We start from the raw sequence: 15,700 nt of genomic DNA, 5'->3' as shown, positions 1-15,700 counted from the left end.
TCCTCTGGCCTTTTTTCTTGTGTGGACTTTCCCATGCTTGTAATTACATGTTCTTTCAATATGCTAATGTTTTCTATGTCTCACTAAAATTATATTTCATACCATCTAAAAGGTTCCTGCTGTTCTATTGAGCAGTTTGCAGGTCATTCAACCATTAACTTCTTGTGTCTAACCCCCTCCCACAACCACCTCTTTTTCTTTCCCTATTTTCTCATCCGCCCTAGAAGTGGGTTTAATTATCTTTTAAGTTCTGAGGAAGGCTCTTGTATCTGAACCATTAACGTGTCTTTTCTCTTTTTAGACTCTGATAGAACGAATGTGAATTTCCAGCATTTTGTATTTTTATTTCAAATTCCAGTATATTACTAATTTGTTTTTGTGCTGTCTTGCGAACATTCGGAGGCCATTTCCCTGCATTTACCTCACTGAAGCCAGCTGATGACACCCTAATGGATTCACATTTTCACAGTTCTGTGATATGCCCTTCTCTCCCAATTAAACCACAATCCCTCGCTTCCAGGGCTGGATTAAAGGCCTGATAAGCCTGGGGCAAACTGATCCAAATGGGCCTACAGTTATTCATAAGCAAAATACTGCAGATGCTGGAATCTGGAATAAAAACAGAAAATGCTGGAAATCTCAGCGGGTCAGCCAGCATCTGTGGAGAAAAAGCAGAGTTAACGTTACGGGTTGATGACTCTTCGTTATGTTTGTTCATGTTCATGTTCATTACATTATGTATATGATTCTGATTCTGAGTATGAAAACATAGGCCAGTATATTCAAGCATATATTCTGTATCAAGTGGGTATATATTCTGGTTCTGGTAACATTGCAATACTAGATTTCTGGACATATATGCAAATTTCTCAATAACGTGAAATTGAACAAGCTAGTACATATTCAGTTCTGTATATAGGTACATTAGTGTATATAGATACTCTGCAAAAATAGGTATGTACACGTTAGGCCGATAAACAATATTTTCCTCAGTCTTGTTTTCCCTCTCTCATTGCCTATTCTATTCAGCCTATTTGGGAGGCCTTATATTTTGTGTCCGACATCTATTTGATGGGCCTATATTCTCTGGTAGATCTGGGGCTGCAGCCCCATCCACCCCATGGTTAATCTGTCCCTGCCCATTCCCTCTCTTCCCTCAACTCCCCTCCTCCTGCCTCCTGTCTGTTCTCTCTTCCCCCTCCCTCCTCCCCCCCCCCAATGTTCTCTCTCTCCCTCTGTGTTTTCTCTCGCTCGCTCTCTCCCCGTGTGTTTTCTTTCCCTCTCCACCCGCGTTCTCTCTCCTACTGCCTCCTCTCTGTACTCTCTCTCCCTCTGCATTCTTTCTCACTCTCTCTCCCTGCATTCTCTCTCTCTCTCTCTCTCCCCCAGCGTTGTCTCCCTTTCTCTCTCTCTCTACGTTCGTTCTCTCTCTCTCTCTCTCTCCCTCTCTCTCTCCCGCTGCGTTCTCGCTCTCTCTCTCTCTCCCTCCCCCTGCGTTTTCTCTCTCTCTCTCTCTCTCTCTGCGTTTTCTCTCTCTCTCTCTCTCTCCCCCTGCGTTTTCTCTCTCTCTCCCGCTGCGTTTTCTCTCTCTCTCCCGCTGCGTTTTCTCTCTTCCCCCCCCGCGTTTTCTCTCTCTCTTCCCCCGCCCCCCCCCCCGCGTTTTCTCTCTCTCTTCCCCCCCCCCCTCCGCGTTTTCTCTCTCTCTCTCTCTCTCTCTCTCTCTCTCCTACCCCCCCCCCCGCGTGTTTTCTCTCTCTCTCTCTCTCTCTCTCTCTCTCTCCTTCCCCCCCCCCCGCGTGTTTTCTCTCTCTCTCTCTCTCTCTCTCTCTCTCTCTCTCTCTCTCTCTCTCTCTCTCTTCCCCCCCCCCCCCCGCGTTTTCTCTCTCTCTTCTTCCCCACCCCCCCCGCATTTTCTCTCTTTCCCCCCCCGTGTGCTCTCTCGCCCCCTGCGCCCGCCCCCTCTCTGTCTCTATCCCCTTCTGCTTGCTCTCCTCCCTCTGAGAAGTTCGCAAAGCATTGGATTCATTCGGTCCAGACAGATTTGTTTGTGGAAGCTGTTGGACAATGGGTATAGTCATCGCCACCGACCTATCTGGGAGTTCCTGGCCGAAAACCACCCTAAGTGGAGGAAGAGCATCTGGGAGGGCGCTGAGCACCTCGAGTCTCGTCGCCAAGAGCGTGCAGAAAGTAAGCGCAGGCAACGGAAGGAGCTTGCGGCAAATCCGACTCCTCACCCACCCTTTCCTTCAACTACTGTCTGTTCCACCTGTGACAGAGACTGTAATTCCCGTATTGGACTGTTCAGTCACCTAAGAACTCACTTTTAGGGCTCAACTTTGGCCTACCCCTTTTTTTGGCGCACTTACTGGAGATGCGCTGCTTTTCTCCGTTGATAAGTGTGCCGAAAAAATCGCTCCCCACTTTGGCCGCTGTCCGGCTTCTTCTCGGCCGTCGCGCAGCGTGGCCAGTCGAGTCGGGGGCCAAGCCAGCGTCCTGCGCTGAAAACAGTGCTGGGACAACTGCACATGCGCAGTGGAGCGTCCATGCATGTGCAGTAGCTCCTCGCCCCCAGCCGCTGAGTGTGTGGGTCCCGATGCCCGCCCCCTATCCCTGGCCGAGTGGCCTCCCGGTGCGATCGACTGCAGGTTTGAAATTTTATGCACTGTAGCTATTTTTGAACTTTCTTAATGGTTTATCATTTTCCTGGACTTTTGGATATTTTGAAAAAATTACGTAAATATGTTTTGTCTCTTGTGAATAGTAGTGACCATTTGTCAAGCCTATTCACCTGATGAAAGCCATAAGTCAGCTCAAAAACAACAAGGCTACGGGTGTGGATGGAATCCCTGCTGAGGCATTAAAGTATGGCGGAGAGACACTGCTGGCACGAATACACGACCTCGTCTCTATCATTTGGAGGGAGGAGAGCATGCTGGGGGATCTCAGAGATGCAGTAATCGTGACCATCTTTAAAAAAGGGGACAAGTCTGACTGCGGCAACTACAGAGGAATCTCCCTGTAAGAGCCACTGGAAAAGTCGTCGCTAGAGTCCTCCTCAATCGTCGTCTTCCCGTGGCTGAGGAGCTCCTCCTGGAGTCGCAGTGCAGATTTCGTCACCAATAGGGCACAACGGACATGATTTTTGCAGCCCAACAGCTACAAGAAAATTGCAGGGAGCAGCGCCAGCCCTTATACATGGCCTTCTTCGACCTTACAAAGGCCTTTGACACTGCCAACCGCGAGGATCTATGGAGTGTCCTCCTCCGCTTTAGATGCCCCAAAAGTTCGTCACCATCCTCCGCCTGCTCCTTGACGACATGCAGACCGTGATCCTTACCAACGGATCCATCACAGACCCAATTCGCGGTCGGACTGGGGTCAAACAGGGCTGCGTCATCGCCCCAACCCTCTTCTCAATCTTTCTCGCCGCCATGCTCCACCTCACAGTCAACAAGCTCCCCGCTGGAGTGGAACTAAACTACAGAACCAGTGGGGAACCTGTTCAACCTGCGCCGTCTCCCGGCCAGATCCAAGACCACCCCAACCTGCACACATACAGAGGCCACACTCCAGGACATAGTTGACGTATTTACTGAGGCGTACGAAAGCATAGGTCTTACGCTAAACATCCGTGAGACAAAGCTCCTCCACCAGCCTGTCCTCAACGCACAGCACTGCCTCCCAGTCATCAAGATCCACGCCGCGGCCCTGGACACCGTGGACCACTTCTCATATCTCCGGAGCCTCCTATCAACAAGAGCAGGCATCGGCGACGAGATTCAACACCGCCCCCAGTGCGCCAGTGCAGCCTTCGGTCGCCTGAGGAAAAGAGTGTTTGAAGACCAGGCCCTCCAAACTGCCACCAAGCTCATGGTCTACAGGGCTGTAATAATACCTGCCCTCCTGTATGGCTCAGAGACATGGGCCATGTACAGCAGCACCTCAAGTTGCTTGAGAAATATCACCAACGATGTGTCTGCAAAATCCTACAAATCCCCTGGGAGGACAGGTGCACCCACATCAGCATCCTCACTCAGGCTAACATCCCCAGCATTGAAGCACTGACCACACTCTGATCAGCTCCGCTGGGCAGACCACATAGTTTGCATGTCAGACACGAGGCTCCCAAAGCAAGTGCTCTACTTGGAGCTCCTCCACGGCAAACGAACCAAAGGTGGGCAGCGGAAACGCTACAAGGACACCCTCAAAGCATCCCTGATAAAGTGCAACATCCCCACCTGGGAGTCCCTGGCCCATGACCGCCAGAAGTGGAGGAAGTGCATCCAAGAGGGCGCTGAGCACCTCGAGTCTCAACGCCGAGAGCATGCAGAAATCAAGCGCAGACAGTGGAAAGAGCGTGCGGCAAACCAGTCCCACCCACCCCTTCCTTCAACGACTATCTGTCCCACCTGTGACAGTCTGTGGCTCTTGTATTGGACTATTCAGCCATCAAAGAACTCACTTCAGGAGTGGAAGCAAGTCTTCCTCGATTCCGAGGGACTACCTATGATGATGATCACCTGGTGCTATTGTGAAAGAAGAACATAAGTGACGGAGGAATACTGAGAGACTATCTTATTTATTGAAGCAGACTTTATTTAGATAATATGGGCTCAATTTTGGCCCAGTATAATCATTGCAAACAAATAGTTGTTTAAATTAGTTGTGAGATTAGGGCAATTTAATTCAACTATCTTTTGCTTCTTTTATTTTTGTAGTTTAAGCTTCCATGAATGCTTCTTATGTATAGTAAATTAACTTTGCGAAGTTTGCCATATGATGTCCTGTATAGCTGTTTGATCCCATTCACATTCTTTAGTCAAGTCATTAAGTTCTGCTGGCCTTCGATGTACCTACCTGCTCTGATTTCTTAACTCTCCGCAAGGATTTTCTGAAGTGGCCACATACGCTGGCGTAAGTAGAATATGAGTAACTATTAGTTGGCCAAAGTGGCCTAAATGGCCAAAACTGGCGTTAGGTGGCTGGTAACGCCCCCTTTTGAGAGAAAAAAATAAACTAAAAAAATCCTAACTAACTCACTTACGCTGGCGCAAATTGAATGTGCAAAATGGGGATTTTTAAGATACTCCAGAAAAATCAAGTTGCTCTTTTCAAACAAAAAACGGAGCAACTCCTGGCCAAATTTGAGCCCATAAGAGAGGAAGTAAGTCTTCCTCGATTTTGAGGGACTGCCTATGATGATGATCGTTATGGGTATGTTTGTGTTTTTGTTCCGGAATTGTTGACTTTTTCTGTGTTCATCATGTTCTAAATTTAAATTTTAGTGCTATATAGTGAACTGGGTGGAGATATTTATAACACATTAAATTTGGGGACAAGGATTTTGCTTGGAGATCAATGAATAACTAAAGTATGAAGAAAGTAGAAAATAACCTGTCAAGCAGTCCACAGTTTTACAGTAACTGAATAATTGAAATTCCATTTTTAGTACACAGGATTTAAGATTTGTTGGGGGTTTCGGGAATTGCATTCTGCAAGTTAAATTCTGTTTTATTGAATTATGGGAATTTGAGGATTTTTTTTTCTTCCAGTGTTTTCTGGAGTGGATTTCATAATCACATCCGTTTTCTGTGATCTTGCCAAATAGAATGTAGAAAAACTAACATCTAAGCATTTGATTGATGAAGAAAATTGACTGATCCCTTGATGGTCACATAGATGGTAGACACAAGAACATTTAGCTTTGATATATTGAGGGGCTCAGTATTTAATACTGTGCCAGAGTACTGGCCTAGAGTTAGGTGTTTGAGTGCTAATTTAAATGCAGATAATGATGATTAAAAGAAATTGAGTTCATATGACTACATATAAAAACCTATCGTGGTCATTATTATTGAATAAATCTCTTTTCTAGATAAAGCAAGAGAGACCAGAACGAATGCCTGATTTGAAACCATTAGTAGATAAAAGGTTTAATGAACTGAAAAATCTGAACAAAGATGAGGATCTACTCAAAAGTGAAAAATATATACACTTTAAAGGTCAGCTGAAGGAGATGAAAAAGCAAGGTAAGTGCTTTTGTTATTTAAAACATCTGTATCATTGTTTGCAGTTTATAATCTCATGATGGAAACCTAACATTGCATAATAATTTTTAAAGGAGTTATATACCATAATGAAAACTAATACATAGCAGTTCAGTAAACCTAGGAACATTAGAATTGTTAAATCAAAAAAAAACGCGGTCCATCATGCTGGCTTCCTACCATCCTGGTAGTTACTTGATACAACAATCCTGTTATTGTTTCTATCTATTTGTCATGTGTCTGTAATATTGTATGGTAGTGACTCTCCAACATTGCTTATTGATCCATGCTCACCTATCACTTGGATCGTTTTGAGGAAATAAATTAATTGTTTACAGCAAACATGATAGTTCCTTGTTTTTCCCCCTACCTCCTGGACTCTCCAGCCTGGACATTTTGCACACACTGCCCAACCTTTGGCCCCTTCCGCGTACTCCCCTCCCCAAGTGCTGGAGCTGTGCTTTACACACTCAAGCTCACCCCAACTGTTTCAACGCTATTCCTTCCGTTCATTTGGGGCCTGCTCTGGGTGTTTCAGCCCCTGCTTTCCAATTCCATGCCAATCTCCACAAGACTGCAGTCTACACCCGGTGGCCCTAGAACACCTCTATTCGGCACCACAGTGCCAGAGGGGAGATCATTTTCTGTTGAAATTCATAACAAAAGCCTAATTTTAGTATTTCGCTGGACTAACTCCTGATGGCCCATAACAAGTTGAAATGGATGGAAAATTGAGTGAGGGGGCAGAGAGAAGAGGCACTTGAAGATGGGTGTTTTTCATTGGGCAGAGCTTCTAGTGAGTTAGCTTACCCAGGATGCAGTTGCGAACACTGCAGCTTTTTCCTTGATGGAAAATCCAGTTGTAAAACAAAATCCAAAAACTGATTCAATCAGAAAAATGTTAATAGAAAGTAGCATGGTAGTTGCTTTTGTTAAATGTTGGATTTGCAGCTTAATTCGTAATCATAGAAGCTTTCTTTTATGTTTTGAAGCTTTGTGTAATAGGACTGCTTTTTACAGACATTCTAAGTGATTATTTTATTACAAACTACAGTTTGCAGATATATTTATTTTTGGCTTGCGAGGTTATATTTAGTACAGGTTGTACCTCTCCAGTCTGGCACCCTTGGGTCCTGACCAGTACCAGACCAGAGAACTTTCCGGACCACGGGAGGTCACACCGATCCTAGCGTTGTCAGCAATACCCTAGACTTACCGGGTACTGCTGACAACGCTACTGACAACGACCTGGCCGCGTACTGCGCACAAGCCTGCTGCGCAGCATTTCTCAGGCTCAGCTTCGGCGCCTCAGTCAGCCGCCACGCTCCTCGCTCCCTCTCCGCGCCGATCTAATCAAGGAGGGAACACCTGAGGCAGCGGAGAGAAGAAGAGCAGCCAGCCGCAGGACACAGTATACTGACCCGACTTCGAAGGGAACACCGGAGGCAGCAGGGAGAAACAGAGCAGCCAGTCCCAGGACATGGCATGGGTCATGAAGCCCCCCCTGCCGGGAATGATGCCGAACCAAAGAATCCTGGACTGGAGAGATACAACCTGTAATAAAATTGAAACTACAAAGCCTATCTTTCCACAGTTACAGGTGGGCTTTTCAAAATGAAGTGCAGACAGATTGGATTATATTGGGCCGGATTTTGCGGTCAGTGGCACTGTTCATTACACTTGCACTTGACTATTGACTTTCTATGGGCTTTTGCACTGGAAGTTCCTCTCAGCCAACTGTCCAAAAGCACAACCTCTACAGGGCATCTGGAACCTTTGTGAACAGAGCAAGCTACTGTATATTTCCATAGCCAATCAGACAGAAGATTCGTTAAATGAGCAGCGCAGAGTCTGAACCAGGAAGTGTCAGTTAGAATAGTGAATTCAGTGTCAAATTAGGCGCAGAAAGTGAAATAAAGAGAGGGAAAGAAAGATTAGATTAAGAGAGATTAATAAAAAAAAGTTTTTAAAAAGTTTAAGTTACATTTTATAATTTTTAAAATCTCCAATAATAATTAAAATCTAAAGGAATAACATTCCACACTTGTAAAAGTTGATCGTCAGTGCCAGAGTGGTTGTTTGGCAGTAATTAAGACATCACATCATTAAAAAGGTACTTGCACTGGAATTGACAAGCCCTAACTTTTTTTGACAAGTTTAGTCTGTCTGAGGGAAGAACAGGAACTTCACTTCAATGTATTTGAATGGTGATACAGGTACCATTATCGCTTAGCTTCTGGATGAGCAGGGCATCTCGGACAAGTGTGTTTAACTTGTACAAACCAACAACGTGGATGTTAACACTTTATTTAGTGATAATGTAATTCTGCAGGTTCACTACCTATGCTGGAAGTAGTCGTCTGCCTTTACAATGACTGAAAAAAAATTGTTTATAGAATAACAAGGCATGGAAAGCTTCCTAATTTGGTTCTGTTGATGTGCCTTGTCACCATAGATTTTTCAGTGTGTATGGCCTTGTATTATATCACACAGGGATGTCTGTAATTGTGCTATAAATGTGTTTGGAAATACTGCATTAATTTAACCAACTGATGTACAGTATTTAACTATGTCATCGCATACAATAATAGAGTACTCTTCCTTCTCGAACAGTTTCTGTAATATGTTTTCTGTTACAAACTGCAGGATATGTACTTTGTTATAATCAACAAGTTAATTTATTCTGGAGCATTATCTTGCAATGAGGGTGGAATATATTGCATTGTTGTGTATGTCTGTATGATGAAATCTGTTGCTGAGCATTGCACCAACAAATCCAAGATTGATGATTTCATAATAGATAGTAATGGCTTGTGGATGCCTGCTTAGGGATCTCGGGGTATTAGTGGATAGATCACTGAAATCAAAAGTACAATGCATGACAGCAGTAAAGAAAACTAACAGGTGATGTATAACCAGAGTGATAGAGCACAGATTCCAGATCTGTAAAAGGCACATTTGAAGACTGCTTGCTGTGGCGAGGCATTTTGAGCTAACCCAACCAATTTTGAAATCTGTGAAACCAGAACCGGATCTTCAAACAGCTGAACAGTGTTCTACGTAATTAATGCTGAGTGAGTGAGTATCTGAATTCCATGATGTTCAGAGCTTTCCCCACCTCCTCTCCACCCCTCACCTACTTCCTGGAAGAGATCACTACATTGGTGGTATTTGGGAGGTTTTTGGTACCTTGCTTCATGGTAAGTTTGTTGGGTGGGCAGTAATTTCTTCTGTCTGTTATATCGTTTTATTTTTCGGAGTGACAGCTGGCAACGAACCGGAAGCTACTGGAAGCTGCGCAGAAGCATTCTTCGCATAGCTGTCAGGTCCCAACTTTCAAAAAGTAGCGGTCACCACAATAAACTGAGGAGCTGAGAAGTGCTGAAGCACATCACTAATAAAGTTTCATTAATGTTGCTGTGGTTCGATTAATTTAACTTTGTTTCCTTAATGTTACTATAGTTTGATTAATGTTACTAGGTTGGGTTAATATTACTAGGTTGGGTTAATCGTACTGGTGATTTTTTCAGTTTAAGAACCGCTGTCTTTAAAACTAAACTCACAGTTTGAATTTTATTTAAAATTAACGGTTGTAACAGAATTCTCAAAATCCGCTTCGTTATTCCTCATTTTGGGAAGTCCGACAACAACAAGCACTGTAACTGTAACTGCGCAACTACTTCCAGTTCATTGACAGCAGTCGTGTCCTTTATTTTTAAGGGTATATAAGCTGTCAAGACAGCAGTATTTTGAAGAATTTGTTTGGTAGAATGTAATTGATGAGAAAGGGTTTGGTGAATAATGTAAATATAACAAAGTAGAAAATAGCCAATTAGGAAGAAAAACACATACTTGAATACTGAGGAAGCAGAAAATTGACTGGCAGGGCAGTGATTATGTGAACAAACTCAACATTGTGATTGACAGAAAAGTTCATTATAAGCACAGGTTATTAATGGTGCTGACATAACTATGATACAATGTCTAAGTTTCAGTGATGTTGATTAGCGCCTATAGTTTATTGTAGTTAATGCAGGCTATTAATTTATAGTAGTGGAATTTTCATTTAAAAAAACTTTTTGTAACATTTTGAGCATTTGTATTCCTGGCGTTAATATAGTTAGTGAACTTTACTTGAAAGGAACTAACTGAGAAGTTCTTTTTAATTCATGGTTTCAGTGGGCAGACAATCAAAGCATCTCGGAAGCAGATTTACTTTGCAGTTTCATTCTCAGAGTATGTTCAACTTTTTGGTTTATAATTTCAAAGTGTAGTAGACCAAAACCACAAAATTTTCTTTATAATATTATTTACAATTAATTTTTCTTCCTCTGAAGTTCTCAAGGACATGGTGTAACCTCTGAATGCCACTTTGAAGCTCTTGTCTTTGATACTACTTTCATTGTGGAAATCCTTAAGAGAGTTTACATTTTGGAGGCAGAAGCCATGTGTGCATCTCTACATAAAATGGACATCTTCCATGTACCCTTTTTTATGTAGGGCAACTACAGTTCTAGTGTGAAACGTAACCAACTAAGCATTGCTGATCATTATTCAATAAGGACTCTCCGTAATACTGATTTTGAAACCCTGTCAGAAAGTATCTTGTAAGGATGATGTGTTACAGAATAGTTTGTTGCTGTCTTAATGCCGTCTCTTTGCAAGTTATCTATTAGCATGATGTCAACTTCCAAAAGAATGCTGGCTGTACCTAGCTCAACTTCTCTTCTTCATCCTTGATTCCATGAACGCCACTATGGCGATCCCTAAGTTAAGTTTTTATAAGTCTTCCTATTCAGCTCCTAACAAAAAGCACCACACCTTATTCTCCAAATCTATTCCTATCAGTGGGTGTTTGCTCAGGTTGAACCTGAAGATGTGCAGTCTCCATGTCCTTTTTGACATGTGATTCAAATCCCATATTCATTCTATGACCAAGGCTACCTATTTTTACTTTTACAATATTGTCCACCTCTGCTTTTACCTAGCCCTCGTTTCTGGTGAAATCATTATCCATGCTTTTGACACTTCCTGGCCTCTAAAGCTCCAGCCCATATAAACTTCAGTTTGTTCAAAGTGCCACTCACAACTGATTAAGTGCCAAATCCTGTTCGCTTACTACCATTGTTGAGATAGCAACAACAACTTGGCTTTATATAGTGTCTTTTAATGTCCCAAGGTGCTTCTTAGAGGAGAGGAAGAAAACATATACCCAGTAGATGGCAAAGAATTGAGGGAGATGGCCAAAAGGCAGGGTTGCTCTATGTCCACAATTGGAAATAAACCAGCTTAATATTTCATACCAAGCTTCCTCTCTCCAAGTGTTTGCTTGGTCCTGAGAGATTGAAGAACACACATACAAATGACATAGATATCCAGTTCAGGTCACAAGAGGGTTCCATTGTTACACCCTTGGGTCCTGCTATTATACAAGTATATATTAGGCGCTCATTAAAAACAAGACACTTAGACTTCTTAAAGGTGTGACTGATGCCATTGATCCCAAAGCGGTATCGAAAGCAGACCTGAATCAATAGCAACATGGAATGGACTTTGAGATATAGTAGTTGATAAGAAGCCCCTGGAATTATTTAAGAAACAATGTGATGCTCCAATAGGGGAACTAAAGGCTTTCTGGATGGATAGGCTGAATGACCTTCCTCATTCATAATTTTCTTGAGATCACGCCATCCTACCTCTGCCGCCTTCTTCAGATCTATGATCCAGCTTATACCTTCTGCTCTCTTGACTGTGGCCTGCTGTACATAATCTCCTCACTCCACACCACCATTATTGGTAGGACCTGACAATTCAGAACTCTTTCCCTAAATCCCTTTACTTTGCTTCTTTTCTCCCTACAAATATCTATCTCTTTAACCCCATCTTTGGTTACCTTCCTTGGTTCTTTTCCTGCTGCTTAGTGTCTTTCAACTTGTATTTAATGTAGAAAACCAACAATTGCTTCACAGAAGTGTAATGAGGTAACTATTAGCTTAGTTAAAGAGCTGTGATTTAAGGGGGATCTTAATGGAGGAGAGGGCGATGGTGAGATTTTGGGAAGGAACTTTAGGTTTGGGAGGAGGCAAAGTACCCTAGAGGTGACATGACTGGGCGACAGGATGGGGAGGAGACAAAAGAGCAAGGCCCAAGAATGTGAGGAGTGGCAGCCAAAATGAAGATGTGAATAGACGCAGAGGGAATTCAAGTTACATAAACCTGGCAAAAATTTGGGGAAACATGTCCTGGTTGTAAACAGAGGTCAGAGAGAAGACAATCTGAAAGAGTCCAAAAGTTCAAGTCAAACTCCCTGTGGTGGGAAGATGTTGACTTGTAGACACTCACCCCCTACCAACAGCCATCCCCCCCGCCCGACTCTGTGAAGCACTTTGGGACATTAAAATTGCTATATAAATGCAAGTTTATGTTACTATCCCAAAGAGTTATTGTGAACTCTTGTTTGAAGTCAAAACTGTTTTGCAGTAGCTAGGAAACTTACAGAACCTGGATCCTTGATTCAGTCATGTCTGCTGAGTTTTAAAAAAGTCGTGCATCAAAATGCAATTATTATAACCAAGGGCTTTTGAGCAGACTGTATTGCACTTTGTAAAATAATGCAAGTATTCAGAAATGTGCTGTCATTTCCCTCACCGCTGAGACTTAATTATTTTTAATTTTTTTATCATGCATTTGCTATAAATGTATACCTTAAATGTACATGAGCAAGCTCTGGAATGTTTTGTACATAATGCCACTATAATTTAAAACACAAACCTGCTAATTCTCATGTAGAAACTTGTAAAGTAACAGCAGTGCACTTGCTAATGGCCTACTTCAGTTCGAGATTTGTGCTGTATGGCGGGTACTAAGAGGTACTTGACTGACTTGGGATGACTGTCTGCCTCATTTTTCTTTGGCCACATCATAGCCGTGACTACATTTCAAAAGTAATTCATTGACTGTGAAGTCTTTTGAGATGCCCTGATGATGTGAAAGGTGCTATATAAATGCAGGTTCTTTCTTTACCTTATTTTCTTTTCTTTATCTTTTTTATTGTTTCATCACTCTCAATGGCAAAGCATCTGGTCCCTGCTTTGCACTGCTTGAAAACAGTGTAGTACAAAACTGGTAATTCATAATAGAACAGGCCATGTACACAGCTTTGTATTTACCATGTGTGCATTGGGTTCATGCAGTCCTATGATTTTTAAAAATTATATATTTGTTTTAGCTAAAAGTAATTGCATATATAACTGCTTATTCAGGAAAAGCTTTATATGAAGAGTTGTCTGCTTGCTTGGAATAGTATTATTTTCTTAAATACCATGCCATTTCCATAGGAAGCCATTATCTTTATTATACATCTTTGCCATCTGTCGACTTAGGATTTGGTTTGGTTTTGCATACTGAGTAAGATTTTGCTTTCAATTTTCTTTGACAGTATTATAGTGCTGCAGGTGCCAGCTTGGGACTGGTACCTGCTTAGAGTAATGCAGGAGCAACAGTGCTGCACTTTACTGCTCCATGCAGAGCAATGCATATGTGCCAGTGCACAAATGCAGAACCCCATTCAACAACATCCAAATGCTGCTTACATTTTTAGTGTTAACAAAAGGCTGACTGTCCTGATAGTGGTTTACTAACACTAAAACATTTAAAAACTGAACTTTTGAAAGTTCGCATCATACCTGCTGCAGATATACTGCAGATGTGACGAAAGCAAATTGGTGCGAGACTATCTCAACGAGGTGCTTGCCAAAATGCAATGTGTCATCTATTTAATGCTTCATTCCTCAGTTATTCTGCAGTTTTAATTGTCACTGAGGTGAAGACCATGCATGAAAACTAATGTAACTGGGCTATTAATTTTATTAATGTTTAATTTAAAATTGGCATGTGAACTGTGTGTAACCTAAATTATTATTTAGGCAAGTGAGTCCCTCTGAGTCGAGGATGACTTGCTTCTACACTAATATGAGTTCTCAGGTGACTGACGATGGCCATAGTTGACTGGAAACAGCTTCTTGAAGGTAAATCAGTGTCAGAGCAGTGGGAGGCATTCAAGGAGGAGATCCGGAGGGTTCAGACCAAATATGTGCCCTTAAAGAAAAAGGGTGGGACTAACAAATCTAGAGCCCCCTGGTTGTCCAGGAACATACACGGTCGGATAAAGATAAAAAGGGAGGCCTATGACCGATACCGAGGGCTAAATACTGCAGAATATCTGGAGGAGTATAGAAAGTGCAGGAGTGAAATTAAAAAGGATATTAGGAAAGCAAAGAGAGAGCATGAAAAATTCTTGGCAAGTAAAATGAAGGAAAACCCAAAGATGTTTTATAAATATATTAAGAGCAAGAGGATAACTAAAGAAAGGGTAGGGCCTATTAGAGACCATGAGGGTAATCTGTGTGTGGAGGCGTGAAATGTGGGTATGGTTCTTAATGAATATTTTGTGTCTGTTTTCACAAAGGAGAGGGGTGATGCAGACAGACATTGCTATTGGGGAGGAGGAGTGTGAAATATTAGATGAAATAAACATAGTGAGAGAGGAGGTATTAAGGGATTTAGGAGCTTTGAAAGTGAATAATCCCTGGGCCTGGATGAAATGTATCCCAAGCTGTTAAACAAAGCAAAAGAGGAAATAGCTGAGTCTTTGACCATCATTTTCCAATCCTCTCTGGCTTCAGGTGTGGTGCCAGAGGACTGGAGGACTGCTAATGTGGTATCTCTGCTTAAGAAGGGAGAAAGGAATAGACTGAGTAATTACAGGCCAGTCAGTCTAACCTCGGTGGTGGGAAAATTATTGGAAAAAATTTTGAAGGCCAGGATAAATCTTCATTTAGAAAGACACAGTTTAATCAAGGACAGTCAGCACGGATTTGTTGAGGGAAGGTCGTGTCTGGCTAACTTGATTGAATTTTTTGAGGAGGTGACGAGGAGGGTCGATGAGGGTAGTGTGTTTGATGTAGTAGATATGGATTTCAGCAAGGCTTTTGATAAGGTCCCATGTAGCAGACTAGTCAGGCAAGTAAAAGTCCATGGGATTCAGGGCAAAAGTAGCAAGTTGGATCCAAAATTGGCTCAAAGGCAGGAAGCAAAGGGTAATGGTTGATGAGTGTTTTTGTGACTGGAAGGCTATTTTCAGTGGGGTTCTGCAGGGCTCAGTACGCGGTCCCTTGCTTTTTGTGGTATACATCAATGATCTAGACTTGAATATAGGGGGTATGATTAAGAAGTTTGCAGATGATACTAAAATCGGCTGTGTGGTTGATAATGAAGAAGAAAGCTATAGACTGCAGGAAGATATCAATCAACTGGTCAGGTGGGCAGAACAGTGGCAAATGGAATTTAATCCGGAGAAGTGTAAAGTAATGCATTATGGGAGGACTAACAAGGAAATGGAATACACATTAAATGGTACGACACTGAAGTGTAGAGGAATGCATGTCCACAGATCCCTGAAGGTAGCAGGCCAGGTAGATAAGGTGGTTAAGAAGGCAATACTGAATGCTTGCCTTTATTAGCCGAGGCATAGAATGCAAGAGCAGGTGGGTTATGCTTGAACTGTATAAAACACTAGTTAGGCCACAGTTAGAGTACTGCGTGCAGTTCTGATCACTGCATTACAGGAGGAATGTGGAGAGGGTACAGAGGAG

General features: G+C 42.6%; 1 protein-coding gene across 3 annotated transcripts in view; it reads left to right on the top strand.

Annotated features, from left to right (window-relative positions):
- The window catches only part of nsmce2 (NSE2 (MMS21) homolog, SMC5-SMC6 complex SUMO ligase), a 286,626-nt gene that overhangs the window by 103,085 nt on the left and 167,841 nt on the right, over positions 1-15,700 (top strand). For all 3 annotated transcript variants that reach the window (XM_070873392.1, XM_070873319.1, XM_070873341.1), the window contains exon 4: positions 5,876-6,029. In XM_070873392.1, coding sequence (XP_070729493.1) covers positions 5,876-6,029 — 154 coding nt within the window. The remainder of the gene's footprint in view (positions 1-5,875; positions 6,030-15,700) is intronic.

This window comes from Pristiophorus japonicus, chromosome 1 (assembly GCF_044704955.1).
Source record: "Pristiophorus japonicus isolate sPriJap1 chromosome 1, sPriJap1.hap1, whole genome shotgun sequence".
Classification (NCBI taxonomy): domain Eukaryota; kingdom Metazoa; phylum Chordata; class Chondrichthyes; family Pristiophoridae; genus Pristiophorus; species Pristiophorus japonicus.
The sequence above is the reverse complement of the archived record's forward strand: the minus strand, read 5'-3'. Positions and strand labels throughout refer to the sequence as shown.